Source organism: Heterodontus francisci, chromosome 1, assembly GCF_036365525.1.
Source record: "Heterodontus francisci isolate sHetFra1 chromosome 1, sHetFra1.hap1, whole genome shotgun sequence".
NCBI classification, from domain to species: domain Eukaryota; kingdom Metazoa; phylum Chordata; class Chondrichthyes; order Heterodontiformes; family Heterodontidae; genus Heterodontus; species Heterodontus francisci.
This window is the reverse complement of record NC_090371.1, coordinates 7498265-7519598: the sequence shown is the minus strand read 5'-3', so window position 1 is coordinate 7519598 and position 21334 is coordinate 7498265. Positions and strand designations below refer to the sequence as shown.

The following is a 21334-nucleotide window of genomic DNA, read 5'->3' as shown; positions in this document are numbered from 1 at the left end:
GTCAATGTCTAACTTAATTCCCAAATTTGGCACCTCTGACAATACAGCACTCCCTCCGTAATGCACAGGAAGTCGGAAACCTACTTCTGTGCATTCTGCATCTGTGTTGTTGGCGCTTGCAATATACCAGCAGGATGCACTGCCTCTCCATGTGCTTGGTCCTGCTCCCAACATATTCAAACCTGTCTCTTGTTCAGGGTTTCCGTGTTTCACTTCCTCCTCCTACTTCCTGGGTAAGGTTGGGTCATAAATCACTGACTGACACAGATTCAAAAACAAACTGAGACAGAGGCAGATTGACAGCGCGAAGGACAGAGGAACTTGAGGGGAAAGGAGATTGACGAGGAGGACAGACAGAGAAAAATGTGTTAATAAAGGGAGAGAACTTTGAGTTGGAGAACAACGGGTTGTGATTATTCACAATGTTTGGCAGCAATGTGTGTTTGGTATTTCTGATCTGGTGCCAGGTTTTAAGTCTTTCAGCAGCAGAGAATGAAGAGACAACTGGTGACCATGTGATAGGTCTCAGAAGCGGGACATTGTTAAAAGTCCCCGGTCATTCACCAGGAGCTGATTGGGACACGGAGATTAAAGGAGCTACTGCAAATGGACAAATAACTGCTTCAGGTGAGGAAGAAAAGTGACAGTTTTAGCCTCAGTGCCTCTACTGTTGTATAAATACTGGAAATATTGCAAATATTGAAAATACGTCAATGAAGAAATGGTCTAGATACCGCACTGCCACTGTTCAGGGGGTATAACACTAGCACATAAAAGACTGGTTAACAAAATTGAGGCTCATCGAATAGAAGGGTCAGTGTCCAATTGGATAAAAAATTGGCTAAAGGACAGAAAACAGCAAGTTATAAATGGTTGTTTTTCAGAGTGGAGGATGGTAAACAGTGATGTTCCCCAAGGGTCAGTGCTAAGACCACTGCTTTTTTGATTGTTACAACTGAGACAGGAGGAGTGCACTGTTAATTCAGTCCCACTTCTTCACAGGTCACAACATATATTTAAATTTTCCCACTTATCGACAGTCAATCATGTACTCTATTTTTCCAAGAAAAACAGCATTTCTTTAATAAACATCAAAATTATCAGCTTAGTATAAATCAAGTTGTAACCAATAATTAAGTAAAACGTATACATAAAGCTGTATTAAATGCTAGTTAGGACACAGCTGGAGTATTGTGTACAGTTCTGGTCACCACACTATAGGAAGGATGTGATTGCACTGGAGACGGTGCAGGGGAGATTTACCAGGATGTTGCCTAGGCTAGAGTATTTTAGCTATGAAGAGACTGAAAAGGCTAGGGTTGTTTTCCTTAGAGCAGAGAAGGCTGAGGGGGGACATGATTGAGGTGTACAAGATTATGAGACGCATTGATAGATTAGATAGGAAGAAACCTTTTCCTTAGCGGAGGGGTCAATAACCAGGGGGCATAGATTTAAGGTAAGGTGCAGGAGGTTTAGAGGGGATTTGAGGAAACATTTGTTCACCCAGAGGGTGGTTGGAATCTGGAACGCACTGCCTGAAGAAGTGGTGGAGGCAGGAACCCTCACAAGATTTAAGAAGTATTTAGATGAGCACTTGAAACACCATAGCATACAAGGCTATGGGCCAAGTGCAGGAATATGGGATTAGAATGGTTGGGTGCTGGATGGCCAGCACAGACTCGATGTTTCTGTGCTGTAAAACTCTGACTATGACTCTATGACCCTATACACAAATTGAAATATTGAAGTCCGTTATTTATCCAAGCCCTCATACACTCACACTTACATGCACAACTGGTTAACTGGGGGGGTGGGGGGGGGGGGGGGGGGGGGGGAGGGGGAAGGAATTTTTGTTTACAGCTGTTACAAAGAAAACAGAAGGAAAAAAAACACGTAGGCTGAAAAGAAGGTGTGGAAAGATGATGTCCTTTGTGTTGGTTAGGCATCCCAAATGCAGTTAGACAGCTATCACTAGGATCTTCCTAGAACAGTTCCTTCCAGGTGATATTGAAAATCAGTTTGGGTAGGCTTTCCAGGAGATGCAGCTACAGAGGCTCCAAAAATAGTTCTTGCAGCAGGAAGCAGCAACAAGGTTTTAGTTCGCAAACGTTCGATGCAAGGTTTCTTCAAATACAGGAGGAAATAGGAATCTGTCACATTGAAATTACAGGGTTTCTTTTCAAGAGAGATGAGCTGGTAGTCTCCTGGCAGGTCAAGCAGCAAACTGGCTTTTTTAGCAGTTCAAATTTAAACTAAAACCTTTTCCATAAGTCAAGTCTCATGATGTCTAGAAATCTCAGCCTGTCACTCCTGTGTAAATATCTCTGCAGGTCAAAAACAGCCCCTGCTGGGTTATTTGAAAATAGTTCAGGTGCCTTCTAGTAAGACTTGTTTACTAGCCGAAACCAGTAACCTTCTGGTAACTTCCTTTATAAAAAAAACCACACAAAGTTCAGCAATCTCTTTAAAATTCCAGTTGAATCTGTGTCCATAATTCAAATATAAGTCCTGAACACATATTTTACAAAAGAAATAGAAGCAACCTCGGAACATGATATGCATAAATGACTTGGATGTTGGAATACAGAGTAACATGTCAAAATTGCTAATGATACCAAACTTGGAGGTGTGGTAGACAGTGAGGATGATACCAATTGACTGCTAGCAGAATGGGCAGACAGTTGGCAGATAGAATTTAATACAGAGAATCATAGAATCAAAGAATGGTTACAGCAAAGAAAGAGGCCATTTAGTGTGTCATGTCTGCTGGCTCTCTGGAGGACCAATTCTCCGATTGCCACTCCCACGGCTTCTCCCTGTAGCCCTGCACATTCTTGCTTTTCAAATAATCCAGTTCCCTCTTGAATGCCTCGATTGAACTTGCCTCTACCAAACTCTCAGTCAGTGCATTCCAGAACCTAACCACTCGCTGCCTGAAAAAGTTTTTTCCCATGTCGCCATTGCTTCGTTTGCCAATTACCTTAAATATGTGCCCTCTGGTTCTTGATCCTTCAAACAATGGGAACAGTTTCTCCCTATATACTCTGTCCAGACCCCTCATAATTTTGAATGCCTGTTTCAAATCTCCTCTCAATCTTCTCTTCTGCAAGGAAACCAGTCCCAACAATTCTTGTCCACATGCTTTTTAACTGAGTTTTAGGATTCCTTCCACTGCTGAGACAACATAGGTCGTTGATATACTTGTCATCAGGTGATGCAGTTGATAGAAAATCGCAGGCAAGAGAAAGGCTTGAAACTAAATGGCATGATCTACAGCTGTGAGATCATTGCCTCTGTTATACAGCTCTGAAGCATCTGACTTCCATTGCAGTAGGAGGTTGCGGGTGTCTGAGAACACCATTTTGTAAACTTGTGCAAAACCTCTACATAAGGCGGCACAGTGGCGCAGTGGTTAGCACCACAGCCTCATAGATGGCTAGATCCTGAGTGACAAGGGTTTACCCCCTTTATACATGGTTGATGACACCAGCATGTCATCTCCGAAGCACTGCTGAAGAGAGCTACAATGTCACTCACGCAGGAGCAGGAGTAGGCCATTTGACCACTCCGGCCTGCTCCACCATTCTATAAGATCATGGCTGATCTGATTGTGGACTCAACTCCACTTTTCTGCCTACCCCTGATACCCTTTGACTCCCTTGTTTGTCAAGAATCTGTCTACCTCTGCCTTAAAAACATTCATTGACCCTGCCTGCACCGCTCTCCAGGGTTGAGAGTTCCACAGACTCGCAACCCTCTGAGAGAAAACATTTCTGCTCATCTCTGCCTTAAATGGGTGACCCCTTATTTTTAAACTGTGCTCACTAGTTTTATTTCCCCCACAAGGGGAAACATCCTTTCAACATCCACCCTATCAAGTCCCCTCAGCATCTATATGTTTCAATAAGATCACCTCATCTTTCTAAACTCCAATGAATACAGACTCAACCTGCCCATATATAAGATAACCCTCTCATCCCAGGAATCAGTCGAATGACTGCTTCTAATGTAATTATATCCTTTTCTTAAGTAAGAAGACCAAAACTGTACACAATGCTCTAGATGTGGTCTCATGGATGCCCTGTACAGCTGTAGCAAAACATCTCTACTTTTATATTCCATTCTCCTTGCACGAAATGACAACATTGCAATTGCCTTCTTAGTCACTTGCTTTACCTGCATATTAACTTTTTGAGTTTTGTGTACTAGGACACCTAGATCCCTCTGCATCTCACAGCTCTGCAATCTCTTTCCATTTAAATAATACATGGGCATCCACCAGAGTCATCATTGAACACCATTGACATGCTGAAAATGTGATTCCATTGCCTTTACCGGTCTGGAGGGGCTCTTCAGTACACGCCACAGAGGGCGCAGACTGCAGACATGCCTACACCATGGGCTCTTACCTTGTTTAGTAACATTTGATGTGGCACTTGTCAAATGCCTTCTGGAAATCCAAGTACACCACATCCACAAGTTCCCCTTTATCCACATTGCTTGTTACTTCCTCAAAGAACTCTAATAAATTACACAATTTCCCTTTCACAAAACCATATTGACTCTGCCTGATGGCACTAAAGTTTTCTAAATGATCTAAATTTCTAAAGTTGTACAGCACCTGTGCCACCTTCGTGATCAAAACTGTTTCGATTTATTTTTTCTTCCACTATGTCTATGTGCCACTCTGACATTAGCAGCTGAGGTGGAGGCTGGCAGTCTTCTCAGTGTGTTGCCCCACTGTTGTGGATGATGGTGGTAGGCATCCTCTGGAGGAATGAGGCTTGATGGCTCCATCCTACTGAGGGTTAGCAGCAATGTTGCTTGAATATCCCCTGTGTGCTCGCCTATTCTAGGTAAGGGGATCAATGACGAGGCGGGGGGAGGCCGAGACGCTGTTACCCTGGGGGTGTCCTGAGAGGAAAGCCTGGGGCAGCTGGCATGTGCTCCTCCTCCATCTGGTTACACAATGACACCTGCCTGTATCCCCGAGAGGGTGGAGCACCTGGAGGGAGGTCCAGGTTCCTCATCCCCCTCTCTCTTAGACACTGCTGCATGGAACTCATGGCAACAGCGATGCAGTGCAGGTCAGATTGCATATGGCCCGAGTGCTCAATCAGACCTGCCATGGAGCTTGTCAGACTCTCAATGAGGAATCCATAGGCTCACAACCACCTTCTCAAGGGCAATTAGGGATGAGCAATAAATGTTGGCCTAGCCAGCGACACCTCCATCCCATGAACGAATATTAAAAAAAAGCCTGGGACATGGCAGATGTCTTGTCTTGCGTAGACTCATAGAGTCATAGAGCCATTTACGGTACAGAAGGAGGCCATTCGGCCCATCAAGTCTGTGCCAATTCTATATTGAGCTATCCAGTCAGTCCCACTCCCCTGCTCGATTCCCATATCCTTGCAAGTTTATTTCCCTCAAGTGGCCATCCGACTTCCCCTTGAAATCATTGATCGTTTCCGCTTCCACCACACTTGTGGGCAGCAAGTTCCAGGCCAATACCACCTGCTGCATAAAAAAGTGCTTCCTCATATTCCCCCTGCATCTCTTGCCCAAAACTTTCAATTTGTTTCCCCTAGTCCTTGTACCATTAGTTAATGGGAACAGCTTTTCCTTGTCTGATTTATCAAAGCCTGTCATAATCTTGTACACTTCTATTGTACAAATGTCCCCTCAATCTCTTTTGTTCGAAGGAGAACAAACCCAGCGTTTTCCAACTTCTTCTTCTTTGGCCTCCTTGTCTCGAGAGACAATGGTTAAGCACCTGGAGGTGGTCAGTGGTTTGTGGAGCAGCACCTGGAGTGGCTATAAAGGCCAATTCTAGAGTGGCAGACTCTTCCACAGGTGCTGCAGAAAAATTTGTTTATCGGGGCTGTTACACAGTTGGCTCTCCCCTTGCGTTTCTGTCTTTTTTCCTGCCAACTGCTAAGTCTCTTCGACTCACCACACTTTAGCCCCGCCTTTATGGATGCCCGCCAGTTCTGGCGATCGCTGGCAACTGACTCCCACGACTTGTGATCAATGTCACAAGACTTCATGTCGCGTTTGCAGACGTCTTTAAAGCGGAGACATGGACGGCCGGTGCGTCTGATACCAGTGGCGAGCTCACTGTACAATGTGTCTTTGGGGATCCTGCCATCTTCCATGCGGCTCACATGGCCAAACCATCTCAAGCGCCGCTGACTCAGTAGTGTGTATAAGCTGGGGATGTTGGCCGCCTCGAGGACTTCTGTGTTGGAGATACGGTCCTGCCACCTGATGCCAAGTATTCTCCGGAGGCAGCGAAGATCAAATGAATTGAGACGTCGCTCTTGGCTGACATACGTTGTCCAGGCCTCGCTGCCATAGAGCAAGGTACTGAGGACACAGGCTTGATACACTCAGACTTTTGTGTTCCGTGTCAGTGCGCCATTTTCCCACACTGTCTTGGCCAGTCTGGACATAGCAGTGGAAGCCTTTCCCATGCGCTTGTTGATTTCTGCATCTAGAGACAGGTTACTGGTGATAGTTGAGCCTAGGTAGGTGAACTCTTGAACCACTTCCAGAGCGTGGTCGCCGATATTGATGGATGGAGCATTTCTGACGTCCTGTCCCATGATGTTTGTTTTCTTGAGGCTGATGGTTAGGCCAAATTCATTGCAGGCAGCCGCAAACCTGTCGATGAGACTCTGCAAACACTCTTCAGTGTGAGATGTTAAAGCAGCATCGTCAGCAAAGAGGAGTTCCCTGATGAGGACTTTCCATACTTTGGTCTTCGCTCTTAGACGGGCAAGGTTGAACAGCCTGCCCCCTGATCTTGTGTGGAGGAAAATTCCTTCTTCTGAAGACTTGAACGCATGTGAAAGCAGCAGGAAGAAGAAGATCCCAAACAGTGGGTGCGAGAACACAGCCCTGTTTCACACCACTCAGGATAGGAAAGGGGTCTGATGAGGTGCCCCGCTATGCTGAATTGTGCCTTTCATATTGTCATGGAATGAGGTGATGATACTTCGTAGCTTTGGTGGACATCCGATTTTTTCTAGTAGTCTGAAGAGACCACGTCTGCTGACGAGGTCAAAGGCTTTGGTGAGATCAATGAAAGCAATGTAGAGGGGCATCTGTTGTTTGCGGCATTTCTCCTGTATCTGACGAAGGGAGAACAGCATGTCAACGGTTGATCTCTCTGCACGAAAGCCACACTGTGCCTCAGGGTAGACGCGCTCGGCCAGCTTCTGGAGCCTGTTTAAAGCGACTCGAGCAAAGACTTTCCCCACTATGCTGAGCAGGGAGATTCCACGGTTGTTGTTGCATTCACCGCGGTCACCTTTGTTTTTATAGAGGGTGATGATATTGGCATCGCGCATGTCCTGAGGTACTGCTCCCTCGTCCCAGCACAGGCAAAGCAGTTCATGTAGTGCTGAGAGTATAGCAGGCTTGGCACTCTTGATTATTTCAGAGGTAATGCTGTCCTTCCCAGGGGCTTTTCCGCTGGCTAGGGAATCAATGGCATCACTGAGTTCCGATTTTGTTGGCTGTACGTCCAGCTCATCCATGACTGGTAGATGCTGGGCTGCATTGAGGGCAGTCTCAGTGACAACATTCTCCCTGGAGTACAGTTCTAGGTAGTGCTCAACCCAGCGGTCCATTTGTTTGCATTGGTCAGTGATTGTGTCCCCTGATTTAGATTTGAGGGGGGCGATCTTCTTGATGGTTGGCCCAAAAGCTCTCTTTATGCCATCATACATTCCTCTGATGTTTCCGGTGTCTGAGGCCAGCTGAATATGACTGCATAGGTGTTGCCAGTAGTCATTTGCGCAGCGCCTGGCTGTTCTTTGTGCAGTGCTTCTGGCTGCTTTAAGTGCTACGGATGTTAACTCGCTGGGGGCTTTCTTGTAGTTCAACAGTGCAATGCACTTAGCGGCTATGACAGGTTCCAGCTCTTCAATATGAGATTGAAACCAGTCTTCATTCCTCTTCGCGCATTTACCGTAGGTGGTCAAAGCTGACTCAGAGATGGCGTCTCTGATGTGGGCCCACTTCGTCTCAGCATCCCCTGTGGGAGTGTTTTGAAGGGCTTTTACATGTGAACTTAGAAATTTTTGTAACAGCTGTGGAAGAGAAATTCTGCTCGTGTTGATGCGCGGGTGACACTTCTGCTTGGAGTGATGCAGCTTCTTTGCTTTGAGTCTAACCTTGCTGCACACCAGGGAGTGGTCGGTGTCGCAGTCCGCACTGTGGAAGCTGCGTGTGATTTGAACACTGTTTAAGGAGGCTCGCCTTGTGATGATGAGGTCCAGCTGGTGCCAACGACGTGATCTTGGGTGCCTCCATGAAACCTGGTGACAGGGTTTATTGTGAAAGAACGAGTTGGTGATGCAGAGGTTATGATAGGTACACAACTCAAGCAGTCTCTGTCCATTCTCATTCATCCTTCCAACGCCATAGCGTCCAAGGCAGGAGGGCCATGAGTCAGCCCCAACCCTGGCATTAAAGTCCCCCAGCAGGAACAGATGTTCGGTGTTGGGGATGCTACTAATGATATTATGGAGTTCCTTGTAGAACTGGTCTTTAGCTTCAGATGGGGAGCAGAGTGTTGGAGCATAGATGCTGAGTAGGTGTACTGGACCAGAGGCGGTGAGCAGTCGGATGGACAGTATGCGTTCCGAGCCATTTGAGGGAGGCTCTATCATGCTGAGCAAGAAGTTTCTGATGGCGAAGCCCACTCCATGCTGTCTTGGTTCTTCAGGATCCCTGCCCTGCCAGAAGAAGGTGTAGTCTTGCTCTGTTAGATATCCACTCGCAGGGAGGCGTGTCTCCTGAAGTGCTGCAATGTCTACATTGAGTCTACTGAGCTCGTTGTTAATGATGGCGGTCTTCCGAGAATCATTGATTTGTGTAAGGTCTTCCGACAGGCCAGGACACATAGTTCTGACGTTCCAGCTTGCAAAGCGAAGGGCTAGTAGCTTCTTTCCTTTTTTCGTGTTGTTTGGTGTGGTGTTGCAGTCCACTTTTCGGGCAATGACCCTGAGCTCCAAGCACCTATTGAAGCAGATGGACTGTGGCGGGACAGAACCTTATTGACCGGGGGCTGCCCGGTTTGAGGCGGGCGGTAGCTGTCCAGTGAGGTGCGATGACCTCTCCCACCGACAAAGGCAACCCGTGGCGCCCAATCTCTACGCCAATTGAGCTGGACTTATAACCTGTAACTGCTGCCTTCCGTGTTGTTTCAGTCGCTGTGAGGCGACTATGGAGTGACCTCCCCATGGCGCATGCCTGGGCGAATGTATGGAGGTTGAGAGTTGCCCGAGCATCAAAACCCCCCTCTCGGCCTTTCTGGTGGGGTCCAAAGGAGTGCAGAGCACGACGCTTGGCACCGGTATGACTGCAGGAACTGCCGGAAACATGCCAAAGGTGACACATGACCGCCTACGGGGTTCCGCTCCGGATTTTTTGTTCGGGTTTACTCCCTTAGCCTTGGTCTCTCCCGAGGTGCCCACAAGGCAGTGGGGTTGTTAGGGCCCCTACACAGCGGTAGGAGGATGCCGGTGGGAGGAGGGGGTGCGAGGGGGAGGGTGGAGGGAAGGGGGTGCGAGGGGGAGCTGGGAAGGGGGCTGTAAGGGAGTGGCGAGGGGTGCAGGGGAAGTGGGTGCAGGGGGAAGATGGTGCGAGGGGGGAGCTGGGAAGGGGCTGCGAGGGGGGAGGGGGTGGGGGAGGGGGGTGCAGGGGGTGTGAGCTGGGAAGGGGAAGGGGAAAGGGGGGGAAGTGGGGGGAAAGGGGGTGCAGGTAATAAACCATTTCATCAGTTCCCACCATCGACGCTGGGAAAGCTCATCCGCATCCTCGGGAGGTGAGCAACAGCCTCGGGCGCAGGTGCCAGCAGGAATTCGCCGACATTGCACTGCAGATGCTCTCCGAGCCGTCTCCCGCGGGCGCTTTGAAGATGTGGCCGAGGAGCCGTTCGTGGCTTTTTTGCGTGTTCGGGGCACCTTTTTTCAAGGCTTCCCCTCTGTGATGGTCTTATTGCCCTAGGGTCCCACTGCTCCTTCTTCTCTGCAATGGACTTACTGCACGCCGTGGCCGCGGACACTCTGGACGGTGTAGACAGCAGGATCGAAGATCAAAGTATCACCAGCTGTACTTTGCAATTTCGTCCGGATTGCGTTCAATTCCATTGAGTGCTCAGTGAGGAAAACAAAGAGCAGGTAAGGCTAGGGGAGGGCAGTGGGCCCAGGTAACATTAAACTAGCTGTTAGCTTGTAGTTAGGGCTAAAATGAGCTGATTAAAGAGCCAGAGGAATTTAAACAGTTTAAGAGGGTAGATTGGGGGAGAAAACACTAAGAATGGGAGCAGATGGCCATGGATAGAGTTGAACAGCAAGGGAGCTTCCTAGGGAGCTTATAGTTTTCCAACTTAACCTTGTAATTAAAATCCTCCATCCCTGGAATCCTCAGGGACAGTCACATTCTTCCTGAAGTGTGGTGACCAGAACTAGATGCTCCTCCATGGCACACGCAAAGCCACGCATGACCTCAAGCATTTGCGACATATTTTCCACATAGCTTTGCTGCACATCCGGCAGACTTCGCATAGCAGCAAACAGAGGACCATCTTGAGTGTGGGACTGAGCAGGGACCTGGTCTTCAGCAGTCCTCCGATTGTCAGGGGACCCAGATGGCACATGCTCCCTCAGCTGCTGGGATGTGTCTGTGTGACCACCAGCTTGTGACCCAGATTGTAATCTGAAACCCCCTGCGGACCTTGTGGATTTATCTGCACTGGCCGAGGTGGAAGAAGAGGCAGGTGATGGTGCACCTTCTGGGGCATTGGTTTCTTCTTCCTCCCAGAGGACGATTCTTGGGCATTCAAACAAAAAGTGCTGGAAATACTCAGCAATACTCAGTGGGGGCAAGGGACCAAATTTGGGAAGGTGTGATAAATAAAGGAGTAGAGACAAGGCAAGAGAGAAAGTTATTAATATGGGAAAAGATAAACAGATGGTGACAGGAAGGGACAGTGATTACGTTACGACCAAGTGAGAAAGGGGTCTAGGGGTTCCCTCTCAGCCTCCCTCGGTCTTACCGTAACAGGATTTAATTTTAAACACACTGTGTTTTTAGCTTCCCCTTGGTGTATCCTTGTTCACTGCTTTCCAATTGTAAGGCAAAGAAACCAGCACAACAGGTTTTCTTAGGTTTAAAGAAGAAAGGTTGAACTTTATTAAACTTAAACTCTAATTGGGTTAATGTGTATGGATATGCATCGCGCCCACACTAGCATGCATACGCAATACACACATGCAGATAGAGACAGAAAAGAGCCGAAGAAATAAAGTGGAAAAGTTTGAGGCAATATCTGAAGATGGTTTTGGTTACTGTTCTTTGAGCTCGCTGTAGAGTCCTTGATTGTAGGTAGGTTTTGCTTTTCATTGGGGCCCAGTATTCTTCTTAAACCTTGTTCAATGTCGGAGACTTTTCTCTCTTGAGGTTCATGTGTCTTCAGTGGGTCCAAAGGCTTGTGAGAAAGAGATGGGAGCAGACAGGAGAGGTCTTCTCAGTCCAGGAGCAAACAGTCTCTCTGAGTTCAAAAACTGCCTGTACAATTCAAAACTCCCCAAGTTGGCCAGCAGGGTAGTCACGTGGCCAACTGGTGTAACCACTTCTGTGTTTGTGGATTCTTTTGTCCTAGCAGACCCTGGAATGTCTCTTCTTACACAGAATACCTGGTGATCGAAGTCCATTTTAGGATAAATAGATAAGGGAAGTAACCTCTCTTGTCCCTATTGGTATGCAAATATCCTCCAGCTAAGTGTCTGGCAGCCCTTGTAGCAGGCCTTCTCTTCTTCCCAGCACCAATTTGAAATTTAATATCCATATGGCGAAATTTACATGCTTCATTCTTGGCAGGTGGGGGCCCAGCATGAAACAAATCTAAGAGTAAATCAGCAGACAAGGCTAGAGGTTACGAACGTAATAAAAGGACAAAACTAAAGGCTCTGTATCTGAATGCATATAGCATTCACAACAAAACAGATGAACTCATAACACAAATAGAAATAAATAAGTACAATCCCTGATAGCCTTAAAGAGACATGGTTGCAGGATGGCATAGATATTATAGATATTATAGACGGCCTGAATATTGAAGGGTACCTGATATTTAGGAAGGACAGGAAGCTAGGAAAAGGTGGAGGAGTAGCTCTGTTAATTAATGATGGTATTAGCACAGTAGAGAGGGCTGACCTAAATTCAGGAAACCAAGATGTAGAAGCAGTTTGGATCGAGATGAAAAATTATAAAGGCATAATGTGTGAGTGGTGTACAGGCCCCCGAACAGTAACCACACGGTGGAACGGGTATAAAGGAAGAAATAATGGATGCTTGTCAGAAAGGTATGGTGATAATTTTGGGGGATTTTAATCTACATATAGTTTTGAAAAATCAGATGGGTAAAGTTGGCCTCGAATGCTTTTGGGATAGTTTCTTAAAACAGTGCATTCTGGAGCCAACCAGAGAGCAGACTATACGGAAGACCCTTCCGAAGAAGGGTCACTGACCCGAAACGTTAACTCTGCTTCTCTTTCCACAGATGCTGCCAGACCTGCTGAGTGATTCCAGCATTTCTTGTTTTTGTTTCAGATTTCCAGCATCCGCAGTATTTTGCTTTTATACTAGACCTGGTACTGTGCAATGAGATAGGATTAATTAATGACCTCATAGTGAAGACAACCCTAGGCAGCAGCGATCATAATATGATTGAATTTTAGATTCAGTTTGAGGGAGAGAAGAGTGGGTCTAAGTCAGGTATTTTAAACTTAAATAAGGGAAACTATGAGGGCATGAAAGCAGAGCTAGCAAAAGTGAACAGGTAAAGTAGATTAAGAGATAGGTCAATAGAGATGCAGTGGCAGACATTTAAGGGGATATTTCAGAATACACAGACTAGATACATTCCAAAGAGAAAGAAACATTCCAAGGGGAGGACCCACCATCCATGGTTAATTAAAAAGTTAAAGATAGTATCAAACTTAGAGAAACTTAATTGCGCAAAAAAGGATGGCAGGTCAGAAGATTGGACGGAATAATGAGGGGAAAATTAGAGTACAAGAGAAAGCTGGCAAGAAAAATAAAGAGAGATAGTAAGAGTTTCTACATATTTAAAAATGAAAAGTTAACAAAGTGAGCGTTGGTCCTATTGAAAGTGAGCCTGGGGAATTAATAAGGGAAAATAAGGAGATGGGAGATGAATTGAACAGGTATTTTGCATCAGTCTTCACCTTAGAGGATACAAATAACATCCCAGGAATAGCTGTAAATCAGGAAATGGAAGGGAGGGAGGAACTTAAGAAAATTGCAGTCATCAGGAAAGTGGTACTAAGCAAATTGTTGGAGATGCAGGCTGACAAGTCCCCGGGTCCTGATGGACTTCATCCTAGGGTCTTAAAGGAAGTGGCTAGTGAGACAGTAGATGCGTTGGTTTTGATTTTCTACAATTCCCTAGATTTGGGGAAGATTCCATTAGATTGGAAAATAGCGAATAGAACTCCTTTATTCAAAAAGGGAGGGACACAGAAAGCAGGAAACTACAGGCCAGTTTGCTTAACATCTATCATAGGGAAAATGTTAGAAGCTATTATTAAAGATGTTAAAGCAGGGCATTTAGAAAAGTTCAAGGTAATCAGGCAGAGTCAACATGATTTTGTGAAAGGTAAATTATGCTTAACCAATTTATTGGAGTTCTTTAAAGAAGTAACATGTGCTGTGGATAAAGGGGAACTGGTGGATGTACTGTACTTAGATTTCCAGAAGGTGCTTGATAAGGTGCCAAATCAAAGGTTATTGCGGAAAATAAAACTCATGGTGTAACGGGTAACATATTGGCATGGATAGAAGATTGGTTAGCGAACAGGAAACAGAGAGTAGGCATAAATAGGTTATTCTCTGGTTGGCAAGATGTAATGAATGGTGTGCCACAGGGATCAGTGCTGGGGCCTCAACTTTTTACAATTTATATAAATGACTTGGATGAAGGGACAAAAGTTATGGTTGCTAAATTTGCGAATGACACAAAGATAGGTAGGAAAGTAAGTTGTGAAGAGGACATAAAGGGGCTACAAAGGGATATCGATAGGTTAAGTGAGTGGCAAAGATCTGGCAAATTGAGTATAATGTGGGAAAATGTGAAATTGTCCACTTTGGCAGGAAGAATAAAAAAGAAGCATATAATCTAAATGGTTACAGATTGCAGAGCTCTAAGATACAGAGGTATCTGGGTGTCCTGGCGCATGAATCACAAGAGGTTGGTATCCAGGTTCAGCAAGTAATTAGGCAAGCTAATAGAATGTTATCATTTATTGTGAAGAGAATTGAATACAAAAGTAGGGAGGTTATTCTTCAGTTATACAGGGCATTGGTGAGACCACGTCTGGAGTACTGTGTACAGTATTGGTCTCCTTATTTAAGGAAGGATGTAAATGAGTTGGAAGCAGTTCAGAGAAGGCTTAAGATCCATAGAACCATAAAAAAATTATGGCACAGAAGGAGGCCATTCAGCCCATTGTGTCTGTACAGCCCTAAAAACTAGCCCCCAAATCTAATCCCACCTTCCAGCACCTGGTCCGTAGCCTTGCAGATTACAGCCCTTCAAGTTCATGTCCAGGTAACTTTTAAAAGAATTGAGGTTTTTTTGCCTCCACCACCATTCCTGGCAGTAAATTCCAGACACTAGAATCATATATTAGAGTCATAGAGAGAGAGATACAGCACTGAAATAAGTCCTTTGACCCACTGAGTCTGTGCTGACCAACAACCACCCATTTATACTAATCCTATATTCCTGACCACATCCTCCCTCAATTCTACTACCTACACTAGGAGCAATTTACAGTGGCCAATTTACCTATCAACCTACAATTCTTTGGCTGTGGGAGGAAACTAGAATACCCAGTGGAAACCCACACAGTCACAGGGAGAACTTGCAAACTCCGCACAGGGAGTACCCAGAACTAAACCCAGGTTGCTGGAACTGTGAGGCTGCAGTGCTAACCACTGCGCCACCCTAATTATGTAGATATACTCGACTAATATACCAGACTAACCCTATACTAGACTAATACCTGGCAGGTTTTTTTTTTATTCATTCATGAGATGTGGGCGACGTTGGCCAGGCCAGCATTTATTGCCCATCCCTAATTGCCCTTGAGAAGGTGGTGGTGAGCTGCCTACTTGAACCGCTGCAGTCCATTTGGGATAGGTATACCCACAGTGCTGTTAGGAAGGGAGTTCCAGGATTTTGACCCAGCGATAGTGAAGGAACGGCAATATAATTCCAAGTCAGGATGGTGTGTGACTTGGAGGGGAACTTGCAGGTGGTGGTGTTCCCATGTATTTGCTGCCCTTGTCCTTCCAGTTGGTAGAGGTCGCGGGTTTGGAAGGTGCTGCCGAAGGAGCCTTGGTGCAGTGCTGCAGTGCATCTTGCAGATGGTACACACTGCTGCCACAGTGCGTCGGTGGTGGAGGGAGTGAATGTTTGTGGATGGGGTGCCAATCAAACGGGCTGCTTTGTCCTGAATGGTGTCGAGCTTCTTGAGTGCTGCTGGAGCTGCACCCATCCAGGCAAGTGGAGAGTATTTCATCACACTCCTGACTTGTGCCTTGTAGATGGTGGACAGGCTTTGGGGAGTCAAGAGGTGAGTTACTCGCCTCAGGATTCCTAGCCTCTGACCAGCTGTTGTAGCCACGGTATTTATATGGCTACCCCAGTTCAGTTTCTAGTCAATGGTAGCCCCTAGGATGTTGATAGTGGGGGATTCAGCGATGGTAATGCCGTTGAATGTCAAGGGGAGATGGTTAGATTCTCTCTTGTTGGAGATGGTCATTGCCTGGCACTTGTGTGGCACGAATGTTACTTGTCACTTATCAGCCCAAGCCTGGATATTGTCCAAGTTTTGCTGCATTTCTACACGGACTGCTTCAGTATCTGAGGAGTTGCGAATGGTGCTGAACATTGTGCAATCATCAGCAAACATCCCCACTTCTGACCTTATGATTGAAGGAAGGTCATTGATGAAGCAGCTGAAGATGGTTGGGCCTAGGACACTACCCTGAGGAACTCCTACAGTGATGTCCTGGAGCTCGGATGATTGACCTCCAACAACCCCAACCATCTTCCTTTGCGCTAGGTATGACTCCAGCCAGCGGAGGGTTTTCCGCCGATTCCCATTGACCTCACTTTTGCTAGGGCTCCTTGATGCCAAGGGCAGTCATTCTCACCTCACCTCTTGAGTTCAGCTCTTTTGTCCATGTTTGAACCAAGGCTGAAATGAGGTCAGGAGCTGAGTTACCCTGGCAGAATCCAAACTGAGCGTCACTGAGCAGGTTATTGCTAAGCAAGTGCCGCTTGATGGCACTGTTGATGACACCTTCCATCACTTTACTGATGATTGAGAGTAGGCTGATGGGGCGGTAATTGGCCAGGTTGGACTTGTCCTGCTTTTTGTGTACAGGACATACCTGGGCTTATGAGGAAAGGTTGGACAGGCTAGGCTTGTATCTGCTGGAATTTAGAAGAGTAACAGGCGACTTGAATGAAACATATAAGATCCTGAGGGGTCTTGACAGGGTGGATGTGGAAAGGATATTTCCTCCTTGGGAGAATCTAGAACTAGGGGTCGCTAATTCAGTCTGGAAGGCAGAGCAAATATAGACCTTTTGAGGCACAAGCCAATAATGCAAGCTGGATTGCATCTATTTTACTGCAAGGAGTCTAACAAGCAAATCAGATGAATTGAGGGTGTTGATTAACGCATGGAAATTTGATATTATTGCTATCACAGAGACATGGTTGAGGGAGGGGCAGGGCTGGCAGCTCAATATTCCAGGGTATAGAATCTTCAGGCGTGACGGGGGGTGGTGGGGGTAGGGGAGGGGTGGTGTAAAAAAGGTGGTATTGCACGATTGATCAAGGAGTCAATTACTGCAGTAAGGAGGGACGATATCTTAGAAGGTTCCTCAAATGAGGCCATATGGGTAGGACTTATAAACAAAAAGGGGTCTACAGGGTACTACAGGCCTCCAAACAGTAAGGGAGAGATAGAGGAGCAGATATGTAGGCAAATCTCAGAGAGGTGTAAAAACAATAGGGTAATAATCGTAGGGGATTTCAACTTCTCCAAAATTAACTGGGATAGTCTTAGTGCAAAAGGCTTAAAGGGGGTGGAATTATTAAAGTGTATCCAGGAGACATTTTTGAGCCAGCACGTAGAAAGTCCTACACGTAAGGGGTGGTACTGGACCTAATCTTAGTGAATGAAGCTGAACAAGTGGGGGAGCATTTCAGGGATAGTGACCATAACTCTGTATGATTTAAGGTAGTTATGGAAAAGGACAAAGATATACTGGAAATAAAGGTACTGAATTGGGGGAAGGCCGATTTCAATACGATAAAACAGGATGTGGCCAAAGTTTACTGGGAGCAGCTACTTGTAGGAAAGTCTACATTAGACTGGTGGGCAAGATAAAGGAAAATCCCAAGTCATGTTATAAATATGTTAAGAGCAAGAGGATAACCAGGGAAAGAGTAGGGCCCATTAGGAACCAACGTGACAATCTGTGTGTGAAGCCAGAGGATGTAGGTGAGGTTTTAAACAATTACTTTTCATCTGTGTTCACTATGGCGAAGGACAATGTAGGTGTAGAGATCAGGGAGGGGGATTGTGATATACTTCAACAAATTAGCATTGAAAGGGAGGAGGTATTAGCGGTTTTAGTGGGCTTAAAAGTGGATAAATCCTCAGGCCCAGGTGAGATGTATCCCAGACCGTTATGTGAGGGAGGAGATTGCAGGGGCTCTGACACAAATTTTCAAATCCTCTCTGGCCACAGGAGAGGTACCAGAGGACAGGAGGACACTGAATGTGGTACCATTATTCAAGAAGGGTAGCAGGGATAAACCAGGTAATTACAGGCCAGGGAGTCTAACATCAGTGGTTGGGAAACTATTGGAAAAAATTCTAAGGGACAGCATTAATCTCCATTTGGAGAGGCAGGGATTAATCAGGGATAGTCAGCATGGCTTTGTCAGGGGGATATCATGTTTAACAAATAAGAACAAAGATCAAAGAACAGTACAGCACAGGAACAGGCCATTCGGCCCTCCAAGCCTGCGCCGAATTTGTGTGAATTTTTTGAGGAGGTGACTAGGTGTGTAGATGAGGGTAAATCAGTTGATGTAGTCTACAGGGACTTCAGTAAGGCTTTTGATAAGGTCCCACATGAGAGATTAATCAAGAAGGTAAGAGCCCATGGGATCCAGGGCAATTTGGCAAATTGGATCCAAAAATGGCTTTGTGGCAGGAGGCAGATAGTGATGGTCCAGGGTTGTTTTTGTAATTGGAAGCCTGTGACCAGTGGTTTACCGCAGGGATCGGTGCTGGGACACTTGCTGTTTGTAGTGTACATTAATGATTTAGACGTGAATATAGGAGGTATGATCAGTACGTTCGCAGATGATATGAAAATTGGTGGTGTTGTAAATAGTGAGGAGGAAAGCCTTAGATTAAAGGACGATATAGATGGGCTGGTAAAATGGGCAGAGCAGTGGCAAATGGAATTTAATCCTGAGAAGTGTGAGGTGATGCATTTTGGGAGGATCAACAAGGCAAGGGAATATACAATGGATGGTAGGACCCTAGGAAATACAGAAGGTCAGAGGGACCTTGGTGTACTTGTCCATAGTTCACTGAAGGCAGCAGCAGAGGTAGATAAGGTGGTTAGGAAGGCATATGGGATACTTGCCTTTATTAGCTGAGGCAGAGAATATAAGAGCAGGGAGGTTATGATGAAGCTGTATGAAACACTAGTTAGGCCACAGCTGAAGTACTCTGTACATTTCTGGTTGCCACTTTATAGGAAGGATGTGATTGCACTGGAGAGGGTGCAGAGGAGATTCACCAGGATGTTTCCTGGGCTGGAGCATTTCAGCTATGAAGAGAAACTGGATAGGCTAGGGTTGTTTTCCTTAGAGCAGAGAAGGCTGAGGGGGGACATGATTGATTATGTGGGGTATAGATCGGGTAGATAGGAGGAAACATTTTTCCTTAGCGGAGGGGTTAATAACCAGGGGGCAAAGATTTAAGGTAAGGGGCAGGAGGTTTAGGGGGAATTTGAGGAAAAATCTTTTCACCCAGAGGGTGGTTGGAATCTGGAACACTCTGCCTGAAGGGGTGCTAGAGGCAGGAACCCTCACAACGTTTAAGAAGTATTTAGATGATCATTTGAAACGCCATAGCATACAAGGCTACGGGCCAAGAGCTGGAAAATCGGATTGGAATCGATAGGCTTGATGGCTGATACAGACACGATAGGCCGAAGGGCCTGTTTCTGTGCTGCAAAACTCTAATGCTGCCCCTTTGAAAATGAGGCGTGACTCCTGTGGGAAGCGGGGGAGGAGGTGCTTTTCTCAGAGTCGGGTCAATCTGTTTGGATTGTTCGGCGGGGTGATTCGGAAGGGTAAAGGACAAAGGTTCTGAACTTTGGGGTGGGGCGGTGGGAAAGGTAAAATTTCCATGGTATTATTCCAGGGGGGGAAAAGGGCAGGAATGATGTGTAATGCCATGGAGGGGTGGGGAAGGGGAGTGATGGGAAAGGGCATGGAAAGCTTATTTTATTCATTTTGATAAACTTTAAAATCACTGTTCCTTGAAAATTTTAATGGTCATTGAGGGCTGTAAGCCCTTTAAAATTGGTGTCGAACGCCATTGCCGGTGACGGCTCGCCCCCCCCCCCCCCTCCACGTCATCGGGGGGTGTGGGGGGGAGGAGACGGCCACCCTGGCCATGCTAATGAACCGCTGCGTTTGAAATCATGGCGGCTCTGTGACATGGGCCCTGTATATGCGGGCCGCAAATTTTTTGCGGCGGGCTTTAAAAATACAGCCCATAGGGTCCATCCTCCCTTGCAATTCAGTATTAGCTAACCCGATAATAGGAGGTTCAATTTGAGAATTGTCTAGGCCTCCTCATTATCCCTTTCATTCTTCACTGTCCCTATTACCTGACATACCTGTGTTTGCTTATCCTCCTCCCAGTGATAATATTGTTTTAACATGTTGATCTGACGCAGTTGATTCTTTTTCTGGTGATCGGGGGTGTCAATTAAATAATTTACTTTACCGATTTTCTTGACCACTTTACACGGACCACTGAACTGTGCTTTTAACGGTTCACCCTGTAAAGGTAATAATACTAACACTTCATCCCCTGTTTGAAATGTTCAGGTCTTAGCAGGCTTGTCTGCCCATTTCTTCATAGTTGTTTGGGAAGCTTTAAGGTGTTCCTGTGTCACTTTGCAGGCTCTCGTGGGCCATTCTGGAACACGGATAGATAATCTAGTGCAGAAGATTTGTCCCTTTATTCTAAAAAGCTTTCTTCAATTCATTTTAGAGGACCTCTTATCTCATGTCCGTAAACTAATTCAGGAGGACTAAAACCTGTAGACTCATTAGGTGAATCCCTAGTGGCAAACTACAGAAATTCTAGTCCTTTATCCCAATCGTGGGGATATTCATGAGCGTTTTGAAGGTCTGATGGTACCTTTCTAAAGCTCCCTGTGTCTGTGGGTGGTTTGCTGAAAACTTTAACTGTGTTATACCTAAATTACCCATAACTTCCTGGAAAAAGTTTAGATATAAAATTTGAACCGACTGAATTTAGAGATACAGCACTGAAACAGGCCCTTCGGCCCACCGAGTCTGTGCCGACCAACAACCACCCATTTATACTAACCCTACAGTAATCCCGTATTCCCTACCACCTACCTACACTAGGGGCAATTTACAACAGCCAATTTACCTATCACCTGCAAGTCTTTTAGATAGTACTACCTTAGCAGAAATTGTTCTCAAGGGAATGGCCTCTGGGAACCGAGTAGCCATATCCATGATAGTGAGTATATATTGGTGTCCTGCTTTTGATTTCGGTAAAGGTCCTACACAGTCTACCAATCCCCTATTAACTGGTTCCCCAAAAACTGGTACGGGAAATAGAGGTGCCAGTTTTATGGCAGTTTGCGGTTTTTTCATAATTTGGCATGTATGGCACATTTTACAAAACTGCACTACGTCCTTGGAAAGACATTAAAAATGTTGACTTATACAAGATTTGGTCTTCTGAATCCCCACATGTCCCACTATAGGAATTTCATGCACTAACGTTGATAATTCCTGGTGATACTTAGGCGGTATCACTATCTGATGAACTACCGTCCATTCTTCATCTGCGGGTCTGTGAGGAGATCTCCACTTCCTCATCAGAATCCCATTTTTAATATCAAAGCAAAATACTGCGAT

At 46.0% G+C, this 21334-nt stretch overlaps 1 protein-coding gene across 1 annotated transcript in view; it reads left to right on the top strand.

Annotated features, from left to right (window-relative positions):
- Positions 1–320: 320 nt before the first annotated feature.
- Positions 321–21334, top strand: part of LOC137377649 (disintegrin and metalloproteinase domain-containing protein 12-like) — a 330681-nt gene continuing 309667 nt past the window's right edge. The window contains exon 1 of the mRNA XM_068047535.1: positions 321–627. Coding sequence (XP_067903636.1) covers positions 423–627 — 205 coding nt within the window. The 5' untranslated portion in view covers positions 321–422. The remainder of the gene's footprint in view (positions 628–21334) is intronic.